General features: G+C 34.5%; 1 protein-coding gene across 8 annotated transcripts in view; it reads right to left on the minus strand.

The window, feature by feature from the left end:
- Pikfyve (phosphoinositide kinase, FYVE-type zinc finger containing) overlaps positions 1-27889 on the minus strand; it is an 82393-nt gene that overhangs the window by 27254 nt on the left and 27250 nt on the right. For 4 of the 8 annotated variants that reach the window (XM_071618847.1, XM_071618848.1, XM_027941992.3 and 1 more), the window contains exons 8-22: positions 26501-26639; positions 24860-25017; positions 23598-23709; positions 22315-22462; positions 21622-21789; positions 14968-15027; positions 13244-13373; positions 12641-12821; positions 11566-11640; positions 9525-9632; positions 5975-6115; positions 5230-5356; positions 3830-4983; positions 2274-2374; positions 877-948 (exon numbers count right to left, since the gene is read on the minus strand). In XM_071618847.1, coding sequence (XP_071474948.1) covers positions 877-948; positions 2274-2374; positions 3830-4983; positions 5230-5356; positions 5975-6115; positions 9525-9632; positions 11566-11640; positions 12641-12821; positions 13244-13373; positions 14968-15027; positions 21622-21789; positions 22315-22462; positions 23598-23709; positions 24860-25017; positions 26501-26639 — 2874 coding nt within the window. Of the gene's footprint in view, positions 1-876; positions 949-2273; positions 2375-3829; positions 4984-5229; positions 5357-5974; positions 6116-9524; positions 9633-11565; positions 11641-12640; positions 12822-13243; positions 13374-14967; positions 15028-21610; positions 21790-22314; positions 22463-23597; positions 23710-24859; positions 25018-26500; positions 26640-27889 lie in introns of those variants that run through there. The other 4 variants (XM_071618849.1, XM_071618851.1, XM_071618850.1 and 1 more) reach the window with 4 other exon arrangements.

A 27889-nucleotide genomic window follows, 5' to 3' on the forward strand; every position in this document is an offset into this window, starting at 1 on the left:
TTCCCCTCACAACCTCTTATATGTAATTTTGTATAACAATGAGGGTCTCCTTCCATTTCCATGCAATTTCCCTTCTCTCTCCCTTTCCCTCCCACCTCTCGTCTGTTTAATGTTAATCTTTTCCTCATGCTCTTCCTCCCTGCTCTGTTCTTAGTTGCTCTCATTATATCAAAGAAGACATTTGGCATTTGTTTTTCTAAGATTTAAAACGAGGTCTAACATACAAGAGGAAGTGAGGGGAAAGGGAAAAATAATACAAGGGGGAGAAATGAATGTCAGTAGAGGGGGCAGAGAGAGAAGAGGGGAGGGGAGGGGAGGGGAGGGGAGGGGAGGGGGGATAGTAGAGGATAGGAAAGGCAGCAGAACACAACAGACACTAGTATGGCAATATGTAAATCAATGGATGTGTAACTGATGTGATTCTGCAATCTGTATATGGGGTAAAAATGGGAGTCCATAACCCACTTGAATCAAAGTGTGAAATATGATATATCAAGAAACATGTAATGTTTTGAACAACCAACAATAAAAAAATTTAAAAAAAAATAAATAAAGACAAAAAAAATAAAATAAAATGAGGTCTAGCTAGCTGACTCCAACACTTCCCTTGCCTATCATTTGAATCACTGTATGGACAAGACATTTGAAAAAGCCCTAGGGATGGCAAGGTTATTAGATTGATAAATATATGAGAAAAGTGCCGTATAAGACATCCCAATTTGAATATGAAGTAGATTACTTCTTTGCATGGCATGGTTTAATGTGGTGTTAAAGTGAGGACCATATAACACTTGACACCAAACTCATACTTATGTTTTAGGTTGAAATTCTGGTCTTCAAAAAGCCATAATGGAACACAAGGAAATTAGCTCTTACCTGAAACAATATCTCTCTAAAAATATTCCTAATGTAAGATCATTCTTCCCATAAAATTCCATTGTTACAATCCTAAAAGAAGAGATCACTTCTTAGAAACACAAGGACCACGCAGCAAATACACTTCATGAGACCACACATTCTGATTATAAAATGGGCTTATAATGAAGTATTAAAGGAGGTAATATTTGTCGTTATAGAACAGGTTTTACATCATCTTGTAAAACAAGTTCGGACTAGCAACACCATACCATCTTTTCCACTCCCAGTCCATTAGTACCTTATGAAATTATTTAATGAGGATGCATAAACTATAATATTAATTAAGTAAAACTCATCTGAGTTAGAAAGAGGTAAAAGTTTCCTTTACAAAACCTTACGCCTCCTAAACATAAAAAGGACTCTGTCTTCTGCTCTCTAGTCCACACCTTTACTGAGCATGGAGAACAGCAGCTCTTCTTACTAAGCATCCAACTGCTAACTTTTTATCTAATCTACAAATGCTCACAAACGAGAGAGTCAGGTTATATGCCTTTAAAACCCCACTTCTTATTCAAATTTTGACCTAAGGAGTCCCTTTTCTCCCAGAGAAAATCCCTGTGGGCTTCCCCAACCCCAATCTGCCTACTGGACCTATACCACTGCTATCCCACTTCCAGAATATCACTTCTGGAAGTGTTTTGTCATGGAAACAATACTGCAGAAAGTACAATTACATTCTTATAGTACTTTGTCTTGTTTTGTGTGTGGTACTGGGGATGGAACCCAGAGACTCACATACAATAAACACACACTCTACCACTGAGCTACAAGGTACATGTTAAACTAAAGGTAAGCTATGTCATGTAAAACTATATAGTCTATGTGAGGTTCATGTGCCTATGATTTGAAACAATAATTTATAACGTTATAAAATGTGTTTCTGTCAATCAACAGAGAATTAAGCTTTAGAATAAAACCCATTAATAAGGCAAAAGGCTGGGCTGTGGGTATAGCTCAATGGTAGAGCACATGTTTAATATGTGCAAAGCCCTTGGGTTCAATCCCCAGCACCAAAAATAAAAACAATAAAGCAAAAGGCTGATTGCTTTTATAAAAATGGTATCTGAAGAAAAACTTGCCTAACAGTTATTATCAAAATTCAACTTGCGTGTGTCAACTTTCTTTCTGTAAGTACAAATTTCTCTTCTATCCCTCACATTTTTTTCACTCTCAGGTTATTCTCAATTATTTCTACCCATAAACAAATTACATATTTACAAATTTCAGAGTTTTGTCAACTTAGCTATGACCAGCAATGTGTCATCTACCTAAAAACAAGTATGAATGTCTACATTTTTTTCAGTTGCTAGAATTCTGTTCTTAAGTGCAATAGTTTACAGGGAGAAGAATCCTACCAAGGACTGACACAGGCACTGGGAGCATTGCTGGACTGGGCGGATGAGCTGCTAAAAAGCACACACAGTCTTTGATGGTTAGCAGGATTCAGACAGTCCACCTAAAGGAGAAGGAACACATGAGCCACTGGAAGTCAGAATACAACGCAACTCCACCTGCTTCTAACATACAATATGTTCCACTCTATTGGTAAAGTCTCCTGTCATCACTGCAGGAGTTCTGCTGAGGATTTAATACTACAAGAAACTATATTTAAGGAATAGGAACAGTTGATATTTGAAGAAAGACAATCTAAAAAGTCTAAATTAAAATATAAAAAGATACTAAATAGTTTGTTTTCTTAAATACTCTTTCAAAACTGTATTATTTGGGGAGAAAAATGAAACTAAAATGTCCATATGAAAGTCTGACCTGATAACTGAATATAACATTAATCAGAGATGCCCAGAATTCTAAATTCTAAGGTATTTCCTCACCTGTATTTTATGCCTGCTTTTGATCTCTATGAGGTAGCAACTTCTATCTGTTGAAATTCAAATTTATGCTACAGAAATCCAAAAAGAAGTTCTTAAAATACACGAAGCCTCTGCGCATCTGAGGAGAAGCCTTCCACCCCACCTCCCAAGCTCAGTGGTTTGTAGCTTAAAAACATATGTCCATCCTCTAGCTCTCTAAAACATCCACACACACAAATACCCTCATAAGTATGAACACACAGGTGATTTTGTTTTATAAAAATTATAAAATGGGGCTACATATATTAAAACACAACTTCCTTGTTAACACACAACAATATATCACAAAGCCAGATGTCGTAGTGTCTGCCTCAAGAAGCTGAGTCAGGAAAATTGTCAAATTCAAAGTCAGTCTCAACAATTTAGCTAGACTATGTTGCAAAAAAAAAAAAAAATTTAAAGGTGGGGGGCTGAGGATTAGCTTGGTGATAGAACATCTCTAGGTACAATCACCATTACCACAAACACACACACCAAAAAAAACAAAAATGTATCACCAATTCTATCCATGTCATTAAATGCAATCCAAATCATTGTTTTCACTACAAACAACTAAACACATTGCTTCAATAAATATCCTAGTACATATATTCTTACCAAATGCAAGTATCCTTATACAAACAGATTTAATTGGTTCTTCAACAATATAAAGAGTAGGAAGACTGGGTCAAAGGCATATAAATGTACCCATACATTAAGATACCTCCCTATCACTTTCAAGAAATTTATAGAAGTGTATAGAAATTTATGCAAGTTGTTTTTTCCATACCCTCATTAATTGTGATCTTTTTGCCAGTCTCACAAATAAAAAATTGTTTAACACCACTACTATTTAGCATTTCCTTGATAAGGAATGAATATGAATGTCTTTTTTTATTAAGCAATTGCATTTTCTCATCTTAAAGTAAATTTCTTCATTAATTACTACCATTATTAGTAATGTGCCCATAAACAAATCTTTCTTTCTAGAAAACAAAAGAAAAAGATCACTTTCATAGCTAGATAACAATGCAAAGTGTAAAGCCAGTGCCATGGCTTACCTTTGTGGACCACAATGCATCACCTGGAATTGGCCCTCTCTCTTCATCACTCTCAGTTTTGCTTCCTGATTTGCCACTGGCAGTACCAGATGCATCCTTTGAGTGAGCAAAAGGGTCTGAATGTTTTGACTGAATTCTTCCTCCTCTGGCTCGATAATCAGCCAGCATTCTACCCAAGCTCTGGCTATCACCTAGATGCTCAGCAATCCTAGTGCTCACTAGCTCATGCGAGGGCAAGACTTGAATCGACTTGGCCTGAATACTTCCATTTATGCCCTGAAACCCAGAGAGATCCCTGAGCAGCTGTTTCTTCCTCCTGCTCTCCATTTCTTTGAATTCTTTATTGAGAAGAGGAGACCAGTAAATCTGCTCTGGAAAATAATCTCGAGTAGAGCATCTCATGCCCTTCTCAGTTAAAAGGAAAGGTTCCCGGAATGTGATTACTGGGGAGATACAAAGGATCACATCTTTTAACTCCTGTTTAAAGGCCAAAGAATAAGTCTTTCGTTTATCTTCAGAGGGGGTAACTTCCTCAGTAACATATAATCCAGTGTCATCCTGTAGAGGGTCTCTAAAGGTTCTCATCTGGCTTTTGGGATCTTGCTCATATATTTGCTGCAAAATCTCTGGCTGTTGATTGCTGACAGCATCCTGTTCGTCCACATGAAGTGGCAACAATGATTCTGGTACCAAATGGAAAAGAGCACAGGGGACACCAGCTGGGCAAGCAGAGGTGGCATACTCTTGATGCTTCAAAGAGACAACAGTCTGTGGAATACTTTTATTTTCCTGCTCACCCTTCTCAAACATAATCCTGGATTCCAGCAAAGTGTTATCATCAGAGGGCAGAAACTCAGGAGGGTAGTCAGGATCCCGGGGAAGGGAGGTTCTGCTATACTGCTCCTGCACAGCCCCATCTTCCTCCTGTCCCTCAATCAGAGAATGGAATGAAGGACTTTGCATTAATGTGGGAGGCATAGCAAATTCATCCATGAGGAAGGAGATTTCTAGTTGAGAATGATAGGCTACACAGATCATAAATATTAGGATCTCCTTGACTCGAGCCAGTTCATAATCAGAGCCTCCTCTGAGCTTGATTGTACAGCCTAGGTGCTGCAGGCAGCCTTCAAAAAACATCAGTGTTTTGGTTTGTTCTACAAATAAACAAACAAAAAGTCAAGAAGGTTTAGGTGATAATCCAGAAGTCCCAACAGAATTAATTCACTACCTTAACATGTTAAAAACAAAAACCACCCTTCCAAGAATAAGACTACAGTTGCCTACACTCACTTAACCACTGCTGCTTGATATTTCCTACTAACTAAATGTGCAGTACTAAGGAGTTCATTCAATCTCTGAAATCCCCAATCTCAAGTGAATCTATGCCAAAGATCACTCACCATTAGGCAACTGAAATATCTGCATATAAAATTTGTGACAAGTGCCCAAGTGTGGTTTTGTGAGTAGCTGGTCCATTGACATCACTAAATCACCTTGAGTCATCCGACTGATTCGTTCTAAAACTTGCTACAAGAGAAAAACACTGTATTACAAAATTAGAAAAAAATAAAAACCTTAGTGAATTTAACCTGGAAAAGTAATGGGGATGTGAACCTCATAGTGAATTTCCTTAATTTTAATAATTAAAATCAGTTTTTTATTCTAGAATTCAAAGCAAACGAACATTATAAACAATAATCAGAGTTAAGTCTACACTGGGTTGCTAAGTAATTAAAACATGCCCACTAAAATACAATACCCATACTAATAATATTATCAAAATGCATTTGAGTATCATGCATTATCACAAGCTACTGTGGAGGAAAAGAAAGAAAAACTCCCTAGAATTGGCCTCTATTCTGCAGAGGGTAATCTTTTCAAAGGAGAGAACATTTTTACTGCTGTACAATTCCCCAAACAAAATAAAAGACCAACAAATACTTGCTAATTAAACTTTTAGTAAGTGTTATATAATCAAGCAGATTTTCTTCTAATCTGAGATTCTTCAGTCTTAATAATGAAATACCTACCATGTCTTCTACGGTGCAGCAAAGAAATAAAGATAACTGTAGACCTACCATGCACAAATATAAAGTGAAAAGCTATGGATTTAAGTGACATAAAAATAAAAAAATAAGAACTCACTGACTTTACGTTAATGACCAAAGTAATGCCATGTTCCAGTAACATGTCCTGGGCGATCCGAGACACAGTTTTCTCAACCAGAACTAATGTAGGTCGAACATCAACTATTCGCTGGACATAATTCTTCAAGAATTCCCTTTCCTAAGTAAGATAAATCAGAAATATTATGCCTGTTACAATTCAAGATCTGGACATATTAAAATATCAGGATAACTTGACAATTAAAATTGCTTTCAACCTAAATATTTTTATTCCACAAATAAATCTATAACCAAATTAATTCAAACACAACCAAGAATTTCATTAATCATTCTGAACTATATTACTTGTGCTGAAAAAATTAGGAGAAACTGCAATCTCCAACTAATTTTACTTTGAAAGATTTTTAGTCCTTCATTATCCATAAGTACTAATACATTTAATTAGCTCTCAGAGTTTAAAAAAACTACAGCAAGACCAACCAAACTCTAACCTCACAGCTCCCACTTACTGAGTTTTTTTAATACGGTTATAATCCTCTTTTTTGAAACCAACAAAAGTCACCCTTTTTCTAGATATCAGAATAAATGACTCTCAAACAGACGCTATTTCAGCTACTTTCCTAATTCCAATCTCCCAACTGATCATATTCCACCCTGAATAGCTACAGAGATCTAAAACTAATGCTTAATATGATTTAATAACAAATGTTTGATTTCAAAGCAAATGAACATTGAAAACAACAACCAGAATTAAGACAAAACAATTCATTAACTACTTCATAAAACTTCTGGGCTCCAGATGGCAGACAACTGAAACTGAGCAAGCTTGCCACTCCTATTCCATATGCCCAAAGTATTTTCTGAGCAAGACTATAATAATGTTCACAGCCACCAAAAATGCAAGAGCTTATTGTTTATTCCCTTTAATGAACCTGCCTGTTAGGAGGTATGGTCCTTTTAGCCTTATACCTCATACAATTTAAGATCAGGATATATTAAAATATCAGGACAACTTGACTATTAATATCAATCTCACCTAAATGGTTTTTATCACAATAAATCAATAACCAAATTAATTCACACCCAATCAAGAATTTCATTCATCATTCTGAACCATCGATTATGCTTAAGAGAATTTCAGGAGAAATTCCATTATTGTATATATTTTCAAATTCTCCCATCATTAACAAAATGGAATGTCTTTTGTGAAATGTATTAATTTTCTATTCTGCTTATTAATTTATAATTTAATAGCATTTAAAGTTATTTATGAAGCTCCAATAAAGCATAATTAAAATAAGTTGATTTTTTAAAAATATTTTGCCTCTCCTATAGGAATGACAAATAAATTTCCTATTCACCCAATTCCAATCAACTACTGTAAGTGTACATGAAACAGCATTTAAAAAGGGGGTCTGGTCCAAGCTCAGCTAGAAAAGAGTAAGAAGAGGTAGACACAAAGGGGAACATGGCAAACCATCAGACCTAGTGTGTTTGGCCTTGTAAAGACAATAAAATATCACAGCCTAATTATCTTCTTGCCCTTGTATGTTCCTTTTTCTGACTATCTACCTTTAGGCTTCTCTGATTACTAATTTCATTACTGGAATTGGGAGGGAGGAAGGAGGGGAAAAAAATCATATCAGCTGGTACTTTCTTTCCATCAATTCCAAACTAAAATGTTAGAGGTATCATTAAACTATGTTTAAAAGCTTTGATGAAAAGATAAGACACTTTCTTTTATCTGAATCAACCCACGATTCTTAACTACATATTTGTCCAGAGCTTACCTCTCTAATATGAAAAGACTTTAGTTTGTTAATAGGACTGAAAGAATGGAGTACTAACAAAACAGATGAAGTATAAAATTTTTATAAACATCTGTTGGTTTCAATTACACTAGTTCGTTGATCCAAGTCATACAATTCTAGACATCTGAATACGTCTACAATCAGGATACATCCCTATAATCAATAAAATTGTGATTATTATCCTGTGAAAGTCATCTGACATCTTCTGTGAGACCAAAAAGCCTCCAGCGCAGTATCTGGGGCTTTAGCCTGGTGGTAGAGGGTGTGATAAGCAAATGCAAGGCCTGGAGTTTAATCCTCTGAAGCCAAAACCCAACATCAAAGCATCTTGGATTACGTGAACAATAATAATTTTTTTTCTTTGAAATCTCAAAAAGTCACAGTAAATCAGAGCTAGAAAGACCGGTATAAATCTAATCAAAACCCCTCCATTTTACTGAAAACATAGCTGAATTCCAAAGATGACAGAGTTCCAGGTAACGCACTTCATTAAGTAAAAGAGCAGAGTTTCCAAAGCACTGTGTGCTGGGTGTGGTGGCACACACCTCCCAGCAGCTTGGGAGGCTGAGGCAGGAGGATCACAAGTTCACAGCCAGCGTTAGCAACCTAGCGAGGCTGTAACTCAGTGAGACCCTGTCTCTAAATAAAATGTATAAAAGGGCTGGGGATGTGGCTCAGTGGTTAAGTGCCTTATATTTAATCAATCTCCATAAAAATAAATAAATAAATAAAAGCACTGTGTCTTTGAGCACAACTTACTTCCTCACTTTTTCTGTGATACCTATGAATTTAGAACAAAAGTGATTGTTCCTATGACTCTTGGAAAAATGTGATTATCCATGAATTTTTAAGAAATGTTTTTCCTATATTTCTTGAATTGAATATAAATGTTTCCCTGTAGTACTATATTTACATTGGTGAAAACTTTCCATTTTGAATGACCACAAACTACAATAGTATTTATGGGAGAAAAGAGTTGGGGCAGAAGACTTAAAACCTATGCAACAGCAATAACAAAATCACTAATTGGAACCTTAACAGAGAACTTGGACAGACCAGGTACATAGTTCAGCATGGCTGGAGGCTGCCTCAAGAGAAATTCTAAATGCACAAAACTACAGCAGTACAAATGGAAATGGAGCTCAGAGCAGCAGAGGTACCAAGAAGCCACCCAGAGCTGGAAGGTGCACCTCTCTGGGGAGAGAGTCCTGCCAACAGATGCTCACTTTCAATTTCTTAAAATAGAGCTGAGAGACTTCTTGCTTATGTGGCAGCCAAAATGAGGGCTATAATCTTACTCAGCTATTCTGGAACCCCATACTTAGGAACAGCCCCAGAACCAGCAGCTTCCATCTGACACTATTCCCCAAGTTTCTAACTACGTACAAGCTATGTTCTAGAAATGTGTTTTAGTAAAAATGACTGTATTACAAACTGGAAAGTCTTTTAGAGATCTGAAAAGTTGGTGACACTCTCTCAGTAAATCAATGGTCCAGGGAAAGCAATATTTGGATTTTCATTTTTTTCTTCCATAAATTCCCAGTCATGTACATTTCCCTTTAACACTCTGAAGCTTTAAAAATAATGAGTAACAGAGATTTTGGTAAGCTATTTGTAAAGTTTAATTCATAGAAGTGTCTTCTATAACTAAATTTTAAATAAAACAAGAGCAACAAGTTTCCTTTCAAAATAATTGAGATAAGCGTCGTTGTACATAGCCATTCCTTGAAATTACCACTTTCAGTAGTGAGTGCTTACCTGAAGCACAATAGGATCAATGCAAGTAAACTTAGTTTCTTCTCTGTAGAGATACTCAATGGAACACTTTAACAGAAGAATCTTGGGGTTTTTAATACAAGAATTCATCTAGAAAAAAAGAACAGACTGTTAAAGCTGTTAAAGGTTTGCACTTTACAGACCTTCTTTAATAATTAAGTTCACATGGTTCCTAATTCCTGCTAATTTAAAATATCTCATTATATCAGTATTAATTTAATTCTTCTGGGTTATTCTTTCATTTTTTAAAAAACAAGTAATCTTTTCTGATCAATGAAAAATTCTTTAAAAATTTACTCTTTTGTAACACTAATTGAATCCATTCCTCTATAATTTAACTCTTTTCCCCCTAATGTTGTAAGAAGAGGTAGGAATGGATCTTACAGATAGGCTATCTTAAAAACTCAAAGAGATCAGCAAATTTGAAGCATATTTAATTCAAGATAGAAAAGGAAGAAAAGAATTAAAATGCCTCCTGAACATTTAAAATGGAATAAATTTCTAAACAATCACAAGTTGGCATACTGAACTGGGTAACATGAAGTTCATAGAGAAAGTCTTCAAGCATGTCCAAAAACAGAGTCTGGCCAACCTTGCAACTAAAGTCACAGGCAAAAGGGACTGAGTTCTCTAATCAAGATTTCAGACTGACCCATCTTAGAGACCCCAAACTGGCAAACAGTACTGAGAACAGTGACTCACTAGCTGGGGAACTATATTCAAGGTTCTTTTAGCAAATTAAAGATTCTCTAAATATGGTCAGTAGGACAAGTTGGTCACTCATGCATACATTTCTACCACAGTTACACATGGTTTTCTTCAGTTCCTGAAAACAGCATGACACACTGACCTCTTAATTCAATAACAACCACCAAAAAAAACCCACTTAATCTGATTTAAAGCACTACTTTAAAAGGTAATGTGCCGCTTTAATAAGTGTCTATATGTAAATACTAACTTTGGACCACTGCTGAAAAATAATACTGAATTCAGGCAACTTTTACTTATCTTTGATCACTAACAATCCTCTAGAGGTAAAATGCTTTACAGTTGAAGCCCTTTGTATCTACGAGGTCCACATCCATGGATTCAACCAATCATAGACAGAAAATATTCATGGGCAGGAGGACTGTACTTAACTAAATATGCAGATTTTTTTCTTGTCACTATTCCCTAAATATACAGTACAGCAACTATTAATCTAGTGTTTACATTGTACTAGTTATTATAAGTAATACAGAGATAATTCAAAGTATGCAAATACTACACCATTTTATATGAGAGGTTTGAGCACCCTCAGATTTTAGTATCCCTAGGGAAACCTGAAACCTTCCTATATGGAAGCCTGAGCCTCCTTCTTCCATCTGGTGAATGCCTATTATTCAAATTCCAGTTCATTCATCATCAGCTCTGGGGGACTGTTATGGTTTGGATATGAGGTGTCCCCCAAAAGCTCACATGTGAAACAATGCAAGAAGGTTTGGAGGAGATATGATTGGGTTATAACATTAAACTAATCAGTGAATTAATCCCTGATGGGATTAACTGAATGGTGGCTAGAGGCAGGTGGGATATGGCTGGGGGAATTGGAGTCACACTGGGGGTGTGACTATGGGTTATATATTTGTATATTGCAAATGGATTCTCTCTCTGCTTCCTGATCAAATCATGAGCTGTTTCCCTCTGCCACACTCTTATGCCATGATGTCCTGCCTCACTTGGTGCCGCCCCCTCCCAGGAATGGAGCAGTCTTGTATGGACTAAGACCTCTGAAACTGAGAGCCCTAAAATAAACCATTCCTCCTCTACAGTTGTTCTGGTTGGGTCCTTTAGTCAGAGCAGCGAAAAAGCTGACTAAAACAGGGACCTTCCAAGAAACCTCCAAACTTTCACCCCTGTGACAAACATTATTAGTTGCCCCTCAATGTCTTATTCTCCTTTTTTTCCATGTTTCAGGAAGACTAGTTAACAGAGCACAGAGCCACAGTTCATTGAATTTCACTGTTGAACTAAATCACATTACCTTTTTATGTGCAATGTTCTTGGTACAAACAAAGCCATTGACAACCACAGAATCAAATTTCTTTCCACCTGGGATCTGATGGAATAATTAAAATAAAATAAAAAAACAATAAAATTAAGTGATAAATCCTTAGTATCCAGCCAGATGGTGCTAACATTTTCTACTACACATCCAAATAAAGACAAGAAATTCCAGGATATAAATCTTCCTATCAACCAATGATTAATGGCATCTCAGCATGATTATCATCCTACTCCCAATTTTCTTATATAGTGTTGGTACTCTAACATACTCACTGATTGAATAAATTAGTTGCTTTGGCAATTAAAACTACTATTTTATGCATGGAAATGGAAGGAGACCCTCAGAGTTATACAAAAGTACATACAAGAGGAAGTGAGGGGAAGGGGAAAAATAATACAAGGGGGACAAACGAATGTCAGTAGAGGGGGCAGAGAGAGAAGAGGGGAGGGGAGGGGAGGGGAGGGGGGATAGTAGAGGATAGGAAAGGCAGCAGAATACAACAGACACTAGTATGGCAATATGTAAATCAATGGATGTGCAACTGATGTGATTCTGCAATCTGTATATGGGGTAAAAATGGGAGCTCATAACCCACTTGAATCAAATTGAGAAATATGATATATCAAGAACTATGTAATGTTTTGAACAGCCAACAATAAAAAATTAAAAAAAAAAAAAAAACTACTATTTTAAATATCATAGTAAAAAATACTATCTAATTAAATTAATTACCCACTGCTTTTCCTCAGAATAGTTACAGTAATCTGAAACAAGATTTTCTCATAACTGATTTCTTTCTTAAGAAGAGGAAGCAAGAAAGGAGAAACTATTTTGGGGGATTATCCACCCAACTCACACCTTCTGTCCACCTCTTACTTCCTCTGAGTGGCCCTCATGACCCCTAAATGCACTGCTAACAGAGCAGACACCAAACTTCCCACACTCAGCAATCCTCAGGGTAATGACTCTTTTTACATTTCCATTAAGACAAAAATGCTATCAGGCCTGCCTCACTGATTCCTAGCATAGGCAGAGTATTAGCAGAGCTTACCTTTTTAACGTGTACAAATTGACGAATATCCATATCATCATCCTGGTTCTTGACATCAGGTCTAACTGTCTGAACAACCTGGCAGACCAGTGACACGATGATGTCCCTCCAAGATGGTGACAATGAGTCACTATGGAGCAACTGCTGGAGTAGTGCCATCATGTGGTTATGATTAGCTGAACTATGAAAATGTCAGAAGAAAGAAGTGTGCATAGTTAATATAACCAAACACATAATTCTAAAGATACACAAGCAGTCTACAATGAAATAAGCATTTCAATTACACCTCACAGATGAATCTTCTAGGTCAATTTTTATTTTCTCGGTGTATCTGTATCTTAATGATTTTGTACATAAATAAAATCTGTGAATAAATCCAACTAATATTCCCCATTAATTTGCTGAAATGAAATTTCACTACATAAATTCAAATGTGAACAGACAAGCCCCTTTTTAATAAGATATTTCATCAGAAATCAGAATCGGCTTTATTTTCTAAGTAATCTTTGTATTTTTTGTTTTATAAGGAAGAGGAACTACACATATGCCTAAGTCATTGAACATAAAAATGGACATTTAAAATTTAAAAGCTCTCTGCCTTACAGCAATCTCTCCATAGCTTGTTTTTCCCCATTCTCCTCCCTTAGGAGCTCCAGGTTGTTATGATGCCAGCCCAAAGGTGTGAAAGGCAACTCTTTGGATTTTTCCTCCACCCGACGATTAAATAAGGATTCTAAGTAAATATAAAATATGAAGTCAGTATTTTATTGTCATGTTTTATGCCATCTACTCACATATTTAGAAATTACCAACTCTTCTTTTGAAATATTTTTAAGTTAGCCAATATAAAATACAGGTATGAAAGGGCAAAGATGTAAAATAAATACATAAATTATATAAAATATATATAATAATAAACATATGTACATATATAAATACATTAAAAATATAGAAGCAGAGATTGACAGTGTATAGCTCAGTGGTAGAGCACTTGTCTAGCAGGTGCAAGACCCTGGGTTTGATTCCCAGCACCACAAAAGAGAGAGAGAGAGAGAGTTATGTATGCTAATTTCCCCTATAAAATTACAAACTGACTGCATTCAACTGAAATCTGAATAGTGGGGGTACTGAACTTTCAAGAAAGAAGCTCAACTCAGATATCCCAAAACAGAAGGTGAAAATGTAGAAATCTATATAGACAATCCTTCATGGTGTTTCTTTTTCAATATTAGCAGAGACTTTTAAAGAAACTTTTTAACAAGATAGACCTGAAAATAAACTACAAATAAATATTAAAACATGATACATAGCAATTTATACAAAGTTTTATAAAATCATTAAAATATTTTAAAGGGTAAAAATGAATCAAGACAAATTCAACAGATAATAAATGTTTTTCAGAAAAGATGCTTACTCTAAATAACTGAAGTGACTAAATAAATGGAAAGAAAGGAGATAGGTACTGCTTAGAAAAATCCTCTAATCCTTTCCCTTTTAAAGCATACCAATCTAGCAAAAAACTTCCACTAAACAGTCCAACAGTCATTACATAAAGTATGTGTGCATGATGTGGGAGGTACAAGACCTGCACATTTCAATCATATAAACTGCCAGTCTATAAACTTCCAGTTGAACCAGATGCTTAGAAGTGAATTTAGAAGGATTGCCAAGTGATAAGATCAGTTCCCTTGCACTAACTTGCCCTACCTTCTCTTTTATCCAAAACTCCAGAAGCCAAAAAGACACTGGGAAGGGAACATCTCCCATATTCAAGACCTAAACTAAGAAGTGTTGTGAACTAACTGGGTATGTTCTTACTCTACAGTAAGCTAAATAAGGAATGGGTAATAATAGGCTTATATTCTTCTATATTCCTGTTCTCCCCAAGAAACTGATCAGCAAAGTTAGTTCTTTCGCCTCTTTTGTCTATTTCTTTTCCCAACTCTACATGGGAAAGCAGCATCCTTAAATGGATGAAATCGGCCTATAAGCTTTTTGATAAAGCTAACAATCCCTGATGATATGTATATCAATATTTAATACTGTATTCATGATGTAGGACACTATCCATGCCTTTAAAAGAATAAAATCAAATTCTTTTTAAAAGTTTTTAAACAATTACTTTTCAGATCCTTCTCTCAAACCAAATCTAAATTTATATTCTTGTCTTTCAACATTCTCAAAGCCGTTATACACATTAAAATTGTGTTAGTAGTACTAATCAAACATATTTTCAGCACTTCTCTGTCAGTCAATGTGCTAAACCCTAAGGATACCCTCCTGAGCAAAAGAAACACCATCACATGGACAGTTGTGGATAAAATTACCTTTGATGAAGGCGTCACTTATTGAGAGCTGTTGTCCTCCAGTGTCAGAAATCAAATACTCTGCATACGAAGGAGAGAACAGAGAGGAAGGAAAGACATATGACTATAATGGGCCGGCATAATTATACAGAGAGCACACCCACACACAACAATGTATTACTCATATAAAACCCATCAATGCTTTGCGAACTCAAGAAAGCTTCAGACTAAAATTTTTTTTATACTTGCACTTCATACTAAACTTAATAAACTTAATAACAGAACCATAAAACAGTTCACCTCAGTTCAAATGTCAGATCATTTTTAACATCATTTTTCCAAATAGTAAATATTCAGATACCAAAACTGAAATAGTTTATGAAAACTGAAATCTTTAGTAATTTGCATAAGCCTAAAATATTACATTGCTTTTCTCATATATAACTGTATTTTAATACATAATGACTTTGTCTATATACAAGGTAGATCCCAGAGAAGCCATCTGAGAAAACAATGTAAGGTTTTTTAAAATTGCAGAATATAAACTATAAAACAAATTCATATGAGAGTGACATTGGCAAAAAAATAAAGATATAACTCATCAGATTTTTAATTAGTTTTGAATTAGATTTTGTTTTTCAAAAATTCTAACCCAACATTGCCATTTGCCAGGAGGTAACTCCTGAACAGGCTCTGAATGCTTTTAAAAATATTAAAGTGAAACTTACTCTTTACTTCCCCTTTGAACTTTCCTCTAGGAGAGTGACCAAGCATAGCTCAAGTGGGGTTCTGTCTACTATGCAAAGCAAGCCACAACACAATTTAACTCTTTTAAGGTGAAAGTTCTCCACAAATTTTTTTCTAAGTTCATTTATAAACAAATGGGCTTTAAAAGGAACTATGTTTATGAGCCACTATGATCATCTTCCCAACCAGGAAGCAGAGAAAATGTTTTATTTAGAAAATTCAAGTGCACCATGCCAAATACAATAAAGACAATGTTATGCTTTATTTCTATATTTCCCTTGCAGAAATGAATAATGCTAAATCCTGTTAGTTCAACTAATGTATTACAAGTCTTTTACAAGTTTTACTTTTCACTCTAAAGCTTAAATACAAAGGAGACTCCAGAAATTATGGATTTTCCCAAACATTTATTATGAAAAAATTTCAAGCATACAGAAAATATTGTATACCCCCCACCTACATTCAACAATTGCTAAGGACTTGCCATATCTTTCTCTTCACATATACATATGCTTTTTCCCTTGACCATTTAAAATTACACACATCACATTTTACCAGTACTTCAACATGCATCTTTTTAAAATAAGGGCATGCTTCTTTATAGCCACACCACCATTTACAGACTAAGAAAACTGACAATATCTGTTTTTCATTTTTCTGGTACTAAGGATCAAACCCAGGGCCTCATGCAAGTTAGGCTCTGCCACTGGGCTATATCCCCAGCCCCTGACAATACCTTAATATCATAGAACTGGTCCATATTGAAATTTATCCAACTGTTCCCAAAATATCCTCAAACATATAACCAAAAAAGTTCATACATAATATTTGGCCCTATGCTTGCTCATTCTCTTTTAATCTAAAACAGATCTCCTACCTTTATTCTTTTCCATGATAAAGAACTTTTAAGCAACCCAGGCCAAATGTCTTTGTGCAATATCCCACATCTGGATCTGAGCAACTATTCCTTCATGGTATGTTTAATCTGCATCTCTCCCCCATGTTTTCCTGTATATGGGAAATTATATCTGGAGGCTCAAGGAAGCCATTATTTTCTCTTTCTTTCTAGGTCATACTTGTGATAACTTTCCAAGAATGGCTAAGAATTCTTCTTGCAACATATATTTTATTTTTTATTTTTTTTTAATTTTTTATTGTTGGCTGTTCAAAACATTACATAGTTCTTGATATATCATATTTCACACTTTGATTCAAGTGGATTATGAGCTCCCATTTTTACCCCATATACAGATTGCAGAATCACATCAGTTACACATCCATTGATTTACATATTGCCATACTAGTGTCTGTTGTGTTCTGCTGCCTTTCCTATCCTCTACTATCCCCCCTCCCCTCCCCTCCCCTCCCCTCTTCTCTCTCTGCCCCCTCTACTGACATTCATTTGTCCCCCTTGTATTATTTTTCCCTTTCCCCTCACTTCCTCTTGTATGTACTTTTGTATAACTCTGAGGGTCTCCTTCCATTTCCATGCAATTTCCCTTCTCTCTCCCTTTCCCTCCCACCTCTCATCCCTGTTTAATGTTAATCTTCTTCTCATGCTCTTCGACCCTACTCTGTTCTTAGTTACTCTCCTTATATCAAAGAAGACATTTGGCATTTGTTTTTTAGGGATTGGCTAGCTTCACTTAGCATAATCTGCTCTAATGCCATCCATTTCCCTGTAAATTCTATGATTTTGTCATTTTTTAATGCAGAGTAATACTCCATTGTGTATAAATGCCACATTTTTTTTATCCATTCGTCTATTGAAGGGCATCTAGGTTGGTTCCACAGTCTTGCTATTGTGAATTGTGCTGCTATGAACATCGATGTAGCAGTGTCCCTGTAGCATGCTCTTTTTAGGTTTCTTGCAACATATAATAAAACACATTTCAATTGTACAATTCTCTAAGACCAATAGTGAAAAATTAATCAAATCAAATGTCATATTTTAAGTGCAGATATTTCAAAGTTTTTTGTTTTTTGTTTTTTTGTAGATGGACACAATATATTTATTTTTATTTGTTTATTTTTATGTGGTGCTGGGGACTGAACCCAGGGCCTCACACATGCGAGGTAAGTGCTTTACCACTGAGCTACAACTCCAGGCCTCAACATATTTTATAAACCCAAATTTCCTCAGTCATAAAAGATAGAGAATAATTGGTAAAGATTTAATAAGCATTGCCTTTAATTCCAATGAAAAAAATCAAACATAGTTAATCCCACTTGTATTTATTTAAAGGGAATGAAAACAGGCAGAAGAACTCTAATCTTTCACATACTCTTTTTTTTTTTTTCCATTCTGGGTCCTGAACCCAGGGCCTTGCACATGCTAGGTAAGTCTAAGATTATATATATCTATATATATATACCTATATATATTTATATATATAGATATATATATATATAAGATTATATATATCTATATATATATATACCTATATATATTTATATATATAGATATATATATATAGATATATATATATATAGATATATATATCTACCACTGAGATATATATCTCTACCTCTTTTTATTTTGTTTTAATACAGAGTCTCACTAAGTTGCCCAGGCTGGCCTCAAACTTGAGATTTTCCTGTGTCAGCCTTCCCAGTAGGTGAGGTTACAAGTATGCACTACCATTACCAGCTCACTTTAGGAATCTTTACTTTCTGATAGGATCATTTTAACAACAAAGAACGAAATATTTTTATCACATTTCAACTTCATAAAGTAAATGGAAAAAGAATAATTCTTAGTATTTTAAAAAATAGTAAGAAAAGAAGGGCACAGAGGCACACTTCTGCAATCCCATCATAGTGTAAACTTAAAATAAGTACTGTACAACAGTAAATACAAATTGACAAAGCCCTACAGTATAATTTAGGATCATCCCTTTCCTGCTGCTATCAAATTATTAATTGCCCTTTTAACATTTTGTCTGACCATTAAAATAAGCTATAAATTAATATGCTAATATTAATTGTGGCTCTGCTGAGCTCCTACATTCCCAAACACACCATGCTATTTGTGTGTTTCTCATACAAAAATTCCATAGTACAATGGTGAATGTGAAATTCTAGGGTGTAAAGAAGATAGTGGTCAAAGAATATAAAGTTTCAGTTAGCCAGGGGAATAGTTTTTTGAGATCTATTACACAGAATGATGACTATAATAACTATAATATAATAACAGTGTATTGAACATTTCAAACTTGAGAAGATAGTAAATTTCAAAAGTTCACACCACAAAAAATGATAAGTAAATGAGTTGATGAATATGTTAATTAACTTGACTTACATTGTATACATGTTATTAACATCTCTCTGCTCCCCATAAACACATACAATTATAATTTGTCAATTTACAATTTTTGAAAAGCTCCAAAACCGGTACTTTAAATAATAAATATGATCACCGCCTTCAACTACCTCTTTAATACATTTCTAGTGCAAAATTCATTGTTGTCTAAAATGTTTTTGAGAACCATCAAATGCCTAACATCATATAAAATCGTATCTATGATATTCTCCTTATCTAATGACCTCATATTAACATAAGATGAAAATGGGGTTGTTTTCAAAATGACTTATTTTAGTAAACCAATGCAGTTGCCCTTTACCACAATCCTTTTCTAAATATTACAGTACACCCAATTCACTAAATTTTCCTACAATTTTTCCAACTCCCAATACCACATCAAGAAACCACCTTAAAAAATGTAACTCATCTATCAATAGTCATCTAGATTCTGTATTTACCTTACACAATTCTTACAAAATAATCATCTCTGGCTCCATGACCTCAGACCCAAATTCTTTCAACAATCTGGCATGTGGTCTGCCTAAACCTGGCAACAGACTCACTGAAAATAGCAGGACATTTTCTATCTCTTCTCTCTCTTGGGCTTTGCTTTCCCCTTAACCATGTGTTCTTTCCTGACAAGATAAATCTTGACAGAGAAAAAGAAAAGTTTCTTTCAATATTATACTGACTTCCCTAAATAACTTGTCTAATTTTTCTTTCTTGCTATGGCAATATATCTTTTCTCAGATATCCTTGGCCTTTTCTCCAACCTTTAGTAACATCTCAATCTTTAGTGCCATCTAGACTCCTGCTATCCTGTCATTTTCCTTAAGAGTGCTGGTCCCTCTTTTAGATTCATTATCATAAGAACATTGCCACTCACAACTTTTTTAAAGGTTTGAGATCAAAGAAGTTTCAGAGGAGTATGATGGCTTTTTCAACTTCAGGTGCTTCCCTTTTTATTCTCCCTGAAAAATGTGAGGTTGTGCTGTAAAAAAAGGCATTATTGGAACCTCCTGATCCATTCCCCTCTCAACACTCTAAAGTTAGGTTTCCTAAAATACACGTGTGACTGTGCTCAGTAGTGTGCCCCTTGCTATTATGAATTCTATGATGATAGATCACTTTCTTCAAGATTTTCAAAACTTTCTTAACTTTCCAAGAGGTAAAAGCATCAGCAAGTCACAAATGTACTTTATATTCTGCTTTTAGTGAAATGAAACTGCCAATACGTATGTCAGAACAGATGTCCTCTGTCATGGTATATTCTGCCTCTGATCCACATCTGTAAATTAATACTCAAAAGCATCATAATATCCTCCAGGTGACAGTTAATTCTCACACAAGTGTCATGTCTGCTTCACTGTCCTTTCATACACACCCAAATTTTCTCCATCATTCATCCAATTTCTGTTTTGAGGGTTTCCATAAAGATGTATACCTTACTTGTATGCTCCTTGCTAGTCAAATCTTCTCCTATACCACACTCTCTAAATTTCTTATTTTTATATAAAATACCACATCTTGATAATAACTTACATTGACAATTAAGAAAAATTTGGTTTAGAAATGTAAATTTCTTTCAAATTATTTTAATATAGATATTTAAGTTCAAAATCTTCCCATTTGTTACCTTTTTTTTTTTTTTAAGCTCAAAACAGAGAGGAACAAAGAATTAGGAAAGCAGTCCAGATCTAAGTTCAGAGACAATCTGACCTGAGAAAACTAAATGTTTAAAATTCAAACTTCAGGTAAAATCATACAATAAAATACTTTATAATAATGACTTTTCAGTTATTATGACATAATAAACTCCCATAATTATTCATTTACTCATTCATTTTTTTTTCATTTATGTACTTTTACATAATGCCATGTTAGGGCTATAATTTAAATTGGTTTTAATTATATCCAATAAAGTAAATCTCACCATCCATTTTTTTTAAAGGCATTTTATTTTTTATGTACTGCTATCTTAGATTTTAGAAATGACTTATCTAATTTTTCCTTTTACACCAAATGCAATTTGGATATGGCCATTATTATTATTATTAAATAAGTAGACTAATATCAACATAACTAAAAATAACAAATTAATTCACTTTTTATTAGAGAATTTTTTAGTAAATATACTATATGTATAATAGGCCTTTTAAACTCCAGTAGAAAGATGTTTTAAATGTGTGAATAATTTCCCCCAATCCAATTCAATCATCTGAACAGGTTTAAAGAAATATGTTATTATAAAATAGCATAGGTGAATAGGCTTTAAAATGTTAAACAAAGACAGAGAAAAGAATAGAGCAGAACATCCATGTTATAAATGCAAAGAAATGCCACCTTGGAAGTTGCACATTATGGGAAGAGCAGTCAGATGTAGGTCCTTTTAAAAGACTACAAGCTTTAAAGTGGGCATGGTGATACTGAGGGAGAAAACAAGAAACAAAAAGAACCAACCAAAATGGTGTAGGGAGGAGGTGTGGGGAAAATGAGAAAGGGTGAAACAAAACCCACATCAAATCCCCTCAGCCATACTGGAACAGAGGAAGCCAGAAGAACAAGCTGGCATGAGAGCCCAGCTCTCCAGCCTATTTGGATTCCAGATGGTGACTACCTCCTACCTTTTTGGTCAGCAGGGTGAGGGGGCACATGTGGGTACTTGGAGGGCTTCTTGATATGGAAGTTCACGTTGTCCAGCTCCACGTTCAGGCTGATAGACGCGGCTGAGTCACTATCCACTGTGGACTGGAAACTGCTGACTGAGGTGCGCTTGCTAGGACTGGCAGAATCTTTTAGTGTTGGGGAGGGGAAAGAAATATAGGGAGAGGAGGGGAGTAAAAATGGGTTTTATCAGGGTATTGGAGGAAAGGAGAAAAATGTTTTTTTAATATACAAGCCCAATGTGCAATACCAAAATGGATACAGTATTTTCATGTACTTCTGTGTAGACTTAATAAAATTTGAACAAAATTAAATATAAAATCAATTTTTAAAATGAATAAGTATATTGGAGGTTCTGCAGAAAGAAAGTCTGATATCATAGGGAAGAGGTGAGAAAGTTATATGCTCAGAGTTATTTTTAAGCTGCTGCAAACTATAGACTACGGTAAAATCTGAAAACATCAGTTGCCTAACAAGTTAGTATCTCAAGAAAATACTGTATCTAAGACAAGGATTGCTACTAGATGTTTACATACAGTTGAAGCCATAAATTTTAAAGCAGATTTTTTTTCAACGAAATAAATAAGGCACTCATTTTATCATACACACATAATGATCCATTAAAAACTAAAATGTTAGAAAGTAAAACTCACTAGCCAAATTATCGTCACCTTCTTCAGCTATCTGTTCTGTGTCGCTGTCATCAAACTTTATGTCTTTAAACCAGGATGGCTCAGAGTGTCCTTCCACAGAGTTCACGGAGTCACTGTCCGGAGAAGGTGTCTCAGAAAATTCTGTACTCTGAAAGTATCAAGACAGGATCCAAGCAACTGACCCTCAATGTCAACGATGTTGGGGGTATCACACAATAAATAAATTGTACCCAATATTTTTATAAACATAACAACTGAGTAAATTTATTTAGAAAAATAAACAAATTAACAAGAACTAAGCTATAAAATATTATAATACAGGCAATTCCATTGTTAAAACTGTAATTTTAATTAACTAGAAGTCTTAGGTTAGCATGTTACAAACAAAATATTTCTTTGATATAGATTTTACAGGGTTTTATGTCATCCTTTAGTTATCAGAAAAGACTACACAGCATCTAGTCTAATCCTGAACAAACTCTGGGTCACATCCTGAAAAAATAACTGTTATATTTTAACAAATATACACCAGTCTTCAGGGTCATTTCTAACTACTGAGTTTCTCATTTTAGGTGCTAGGGATGTGCCTCAATGGTAGAACACTTGCCTGGCAGGGGTCAGGACATGCGTTTAATCAATAATACCTCAAAAAAATTTTTTAAAAAGTTATTTAGTAAACATACACACACTATATATATATATTTAGTGTGTGTATGTACTTTATATATAAATATACATATATGGTTATATAAATATTTTTTAAATTTTCTATCTTTAAGTAATTTTCATTTCCCTTGAGTTAGAAAAAGATATTATTTTATCATCAGTGCACAGTTTAATAGTACTAAAGAGTCAAAATCTGTTTCTATTTACTTTCCATTTTTCAATCATTTTGTTATACATGAAACTTTTAGTTCTAAAAACATAAACAGTAAAACTGAAAGCTATTAAATGACAAATAAACTATAAGTTAACTATAAAACTAAGCCAAGTTTAAGCAAAACCACACCAAATAAAGTATTCAATCCTAATAGCAGGTTTTCATCATTACTACCTTACTTAAAAAAAAAAAAAAGATATTTAAAAAGGAAAAAACAGCATTGGGACTAGTGGTATAGCGCAGTACAAAAAAAAAAAAAATGTAACTTTCCTTAAACAGCAAGGAAAATCTATTAGAAAAAAAGTTTCTTTGGTTAATTCAATTACTTTTTATTCTCACTGATGAAGAAAGACTTCAAAACAAGCTTGTTACATTCTCATTAGGAGTAAAAAATGAAGATTACCTGCAGTGGTCTGTAGAGTGCATACTCATCCCTGAAAAGCTGGTCATGATGACTAACACAATCCAGCCAACGTCCATCAACCATTGCTTGTCCAATTGCTATAGCTTGTGCCCTGAATTAAGAGCAAGAAACATGAAATATTTTAAAAGTCAGTCAGAATAATTTTATAGTATAAGACATAATCTTTTTTTTTTCCAGTTCAGAGTTCGAATTTCAAATTATCCTTGGTCAGATAAGGAATAAAACAAGAGACTGGGGAGACTGGATGCAAATTAAAAAATTCCTCTAGATACCATAGTAAAGGATGAGAACCTATGGTAAGGCAGTCCTAAAAACCTTATTTTAATTACAGAAAATACTCAATGCATGCACACACTCCTCTCCTTAATGAAAGAGTAAAAACATGCTAAAAATAGCATGCCTCCTACAAAGAACTTACAGTCTTGATGAAAAAACAGTAAATATTATAGATATAGATATAAAATGATGTATGTGTGTATCTGTGTATGAAAGAAACATACTCAACACATTTTATTATGTGGCATTTCAGTTTATAAAGCACTTAGTCAACATTTATTTCTTTCCCAAAGTTTATTCACAGGACCAAAATATTTCTCCCATGTTGGAACTAAAGGGCCCAAGTCACAAAAAGATTGAATAATTTTACTAAAGGCACAAAACTAAAGAGATATAGCAAAAAATTGGAATCCAGTTCTTCCCTGTTTAAAGTTATTTCTCTCTTATTTAAACATTTGTTTCTTCTCATAAGAGGAGAAGCAGCTCATCTGAGCAAGTTGTAAAACCTACGGGAATGTGTTTGTTAGTTTGAAAGGTTTTAGGCCCTTTCTGTTATTCTTTTGATTTGTGATCCTCCAGACATGGCTTATAAATCCAATTCTCAACACAGGTTGTAATGTCTAGATTGGAGAACAGTAACAGAAGAATCTTTTAACCTTAGAATCTAGCTACGTTCTCCAATCTTGCTTTACTAAAGAGTTCTAAGTTTGAGGAATTACCATATGCTTCTACTTTTAATAAGATAAACTTTGACCCCCCCCCCCCATATTTGGCTCCTTCCAACGATTCTCTACTGGTGAAAACTAGATGGAAGGAAAGTTGACTAATTAGTTCCCCCAAACCATCAAATACATTAAAAAAAGGGAATCTACAAAGAAATGTTATCCCTATATCTTCAAATATGTGTCCTCATTTAAAATAAATTAACAAATAATATCAAAACCTCTTTCTTAAGATCAGAATACCTGGTAGCAATATGTCCATTTCGGATTAGCCAGTTAACCAATTCCTTTCCTACAATGCAATTGGGATGGGTTCTCAGCCAGTACCGGTGATCCTGAAACTCCATTCCACTACTGTGATGGCAGATTTTTTTCCATAGATCCTTTAACTGAACACTGTCCTGCAATACATTGAGAGCAAGTGTTACTCATAAGAATGCTATTTACCTGTACAGATGCTTTCCTGTGATTTTCACATTCATAAAAGGAACTTTGATTTGCATTTCTTTAGAGCAACTAATTTATATGATTTAATATAAATGACGCATACATGAGGAACAACTTGAACTCAGTTTATCTAATTCCAAGCATGACTTTCCTCTTAAAAATCAATGATCCCAAGTACTATATTTTTGGATCAATGGCACATATTATCCATCTCCTAGTTAAGTACAAAATATATTCTTCTTTTTTGGAAACTGGAGAATGGTAGAAGATGGTGACAACAGACAAATCACAATAATCTAAGGTAACTGTTCCTAGTAGCCTTCATTCCACCATATTCATTCCACCCTTTTCAGCACCACCCAACTGCTAGATAAATCTTTAAAAAAAAAAAAAAAAAAAAAACCAAAAAAAAACTTTATCCATTGCTCAGCAACTACAGGTTCAAATCTAAACTTGAGTGACCAAATTCATTGCCTTTCACTGGGTAGTCCCAAATAACTCCATTCTCAATGCCCACACTCCAACTTAAATTTTCTCCCAATTAATAAATCCTACTTTATTCCATGGAAATTCCATGCTTATTCTTATCTCTATACCTTTCCTTACATCTATATATAAGATTCACTTTCTTTACTACTTATCCAAATCCATTCCGTCCTTCAAAACATAAAGCTCAATACCTTTTCTGACACCCTAATTAATGATCAATTTTTTAAATTTTATATCATTCTTGACACTCTTTTTTTAGTATTAAGACATATATGTATTTATTTTACCATTAAAAACCTTTCTATTGATTTGATTTCTACCTCCTGAATTAAAAGTTGAGGATATAAGCCATATCTTTCATTTCTTTGAATCACTCTGTGGATTTAACACATGATTTTATGTATAAGCAAATGGAAGAAACTAAATATTATCTCACATAAACTGAATAAACTGTCTCAAAGACTTCTCCATGTATATAAGAAACTTGTTTCAGGGGGCTGGGGATGTGGCTCAAGCGGTAACGTGCTCGCCTGGCATGTGCAGGGCGCTGGGTTCAATCCTCAGCACCACATAAAAATAAAATAAAAGATGCTGTGCCACCGAAAACTGAAAAATAAATATTAAAAAAAATTCTATTAAAAAAAAAAAGAAAAACATGCTTCAAATTTTAAACAGCAAGCTGGAACCCGAGAGTTAAGCTCTCTTATATTATATAGGAAACTGAATTCTGATCTTGCCAGAAGAAAGGGGTAAAAAAAATATTAATGCAATAAGTAGAGAAAGAATACTGACCAGTTTCTCAGGTGATCTGAGTAAAAAGTTAAGCTAATCATTTCTGTTTAACTGATATGCTATTTCATTTATGTTTCTTTAAAAAAAAAAAAAATCAATGAAATAGACATCCTTATGATCAAAACTAGCAATGGGTCAAAGACAGTGTACTAGTACCAGAAGAATTTTGCGTTCATCCTCAGTGGTCTCTGTCCTAACATATGTTCGGTTAGCCTGGGGACTGACAGATGTCTCATATGAAGGTACCATAGGAGAACCAGATCGATCCAATGACAGGTTAGTAATGCTGGCTGATCTGGAAACAAACAAACAAACAAAAAGTAAAATAGCAGTTCTAAATTCATCTATAAATAGAATACAGTAAACATTCATATTTAAATAAATGCTTACTTGCCAATGTTAAGGGCAATTTTATTTTTTTATTGATTTTTAGTTATGTATATTTAGTTATGTATATAAGACAGTAGAATTTATACTGATATAATTATACAAGCATGGAATATATCTTGTTCTAATTAGGACCCCATTCTTATGGATGTACATGATGTAAGATTCACTGTGGTATGGTCATATATGTATACAATAAAGTTATGTCAGATTCATTCCACAGTCTTTCTTTTTCCTATCCTTCATTCCCCTTTGTCTAATCCAATGAAATTCTATTCTCCCCCTACTCTCCCCCTGTTGTGACATAGTGTTCACATATCAAAGACCTTTGGTTTGGGGGAATGGGTTATTTCAATTAGCATGATAGTGACCAGATGAATCCATTTACTGGCAAATGTCATAAAGTCATTCTTCTTTACGGCTGAGTTAATATTCCATTATGTACATGTATCATATTTTCTTTATCCATTCATCTGTTGAAGGGCACATAGGTCGGCTCCATAACAGCTATTGTGAACTGTGCTTCTATAAACATTAATGTAGCTGTGTCACTATAGTATGCTGATTTTAAGTCCTTTGGGTATAAACCAAGGAGTGGAATAACTGGGTCAAATGATGGTTCCATTTCTGAGGAATCTTCACACTGCTTTCCAGAGTGTGTGCACCAATTTGCAGTCCCACCATCAATGTGTGAGTATATCCTTTTCCCACACCCTTGTCAACATTCATTGTTACTTGAATTCTTGGTAACTGCCATTCTTCCTGGAGTGAGATAAAATCTCAGTGTCCTTTTAATGTGCTAGAGATGTTAAACATTTTTTTCATATATTTGTTGACCATTCATATTTCTTCTTCTGTGAAATGTCTATTCAGTTTTTTGCCCATTTATTAATTGGGTTATTTGATTTTTTGGTATTAAGTTTTTTTGAATTCTTTGTATATCCTGGAAATTAACACCCTATCTGAGGTGCAGGTGACAAAGATTTTCTCCCATTCTATACGCTCTCTCTTCATGCTCTTGATTGTTTCATTTGCTGTGAAGAAGCTTTTTAGTTTGATGCCATCTCATTTATGGGTGTGAGGACAATCTAGCTGTGACATCTGTTAGCCCATTGATTGCTAGAGCTGATTCAGCTGATTTGGCTGCCTACGTGGGTG

Source organism: Marmota flaviventris, chromosome 11 (assembly GCF_047511675.1).
Source record: "Marmota flaviventris isolate mMarFla1 chromosome 11, mMarFla1.hap1, whole genome shotgun sequence".
NCBI classification, from domain to species: Eukaryota; Metazoa; Chordata; class Mammalia; order Rodentia; family Sciuridae; genus Marmota; species Marmota flaviventris.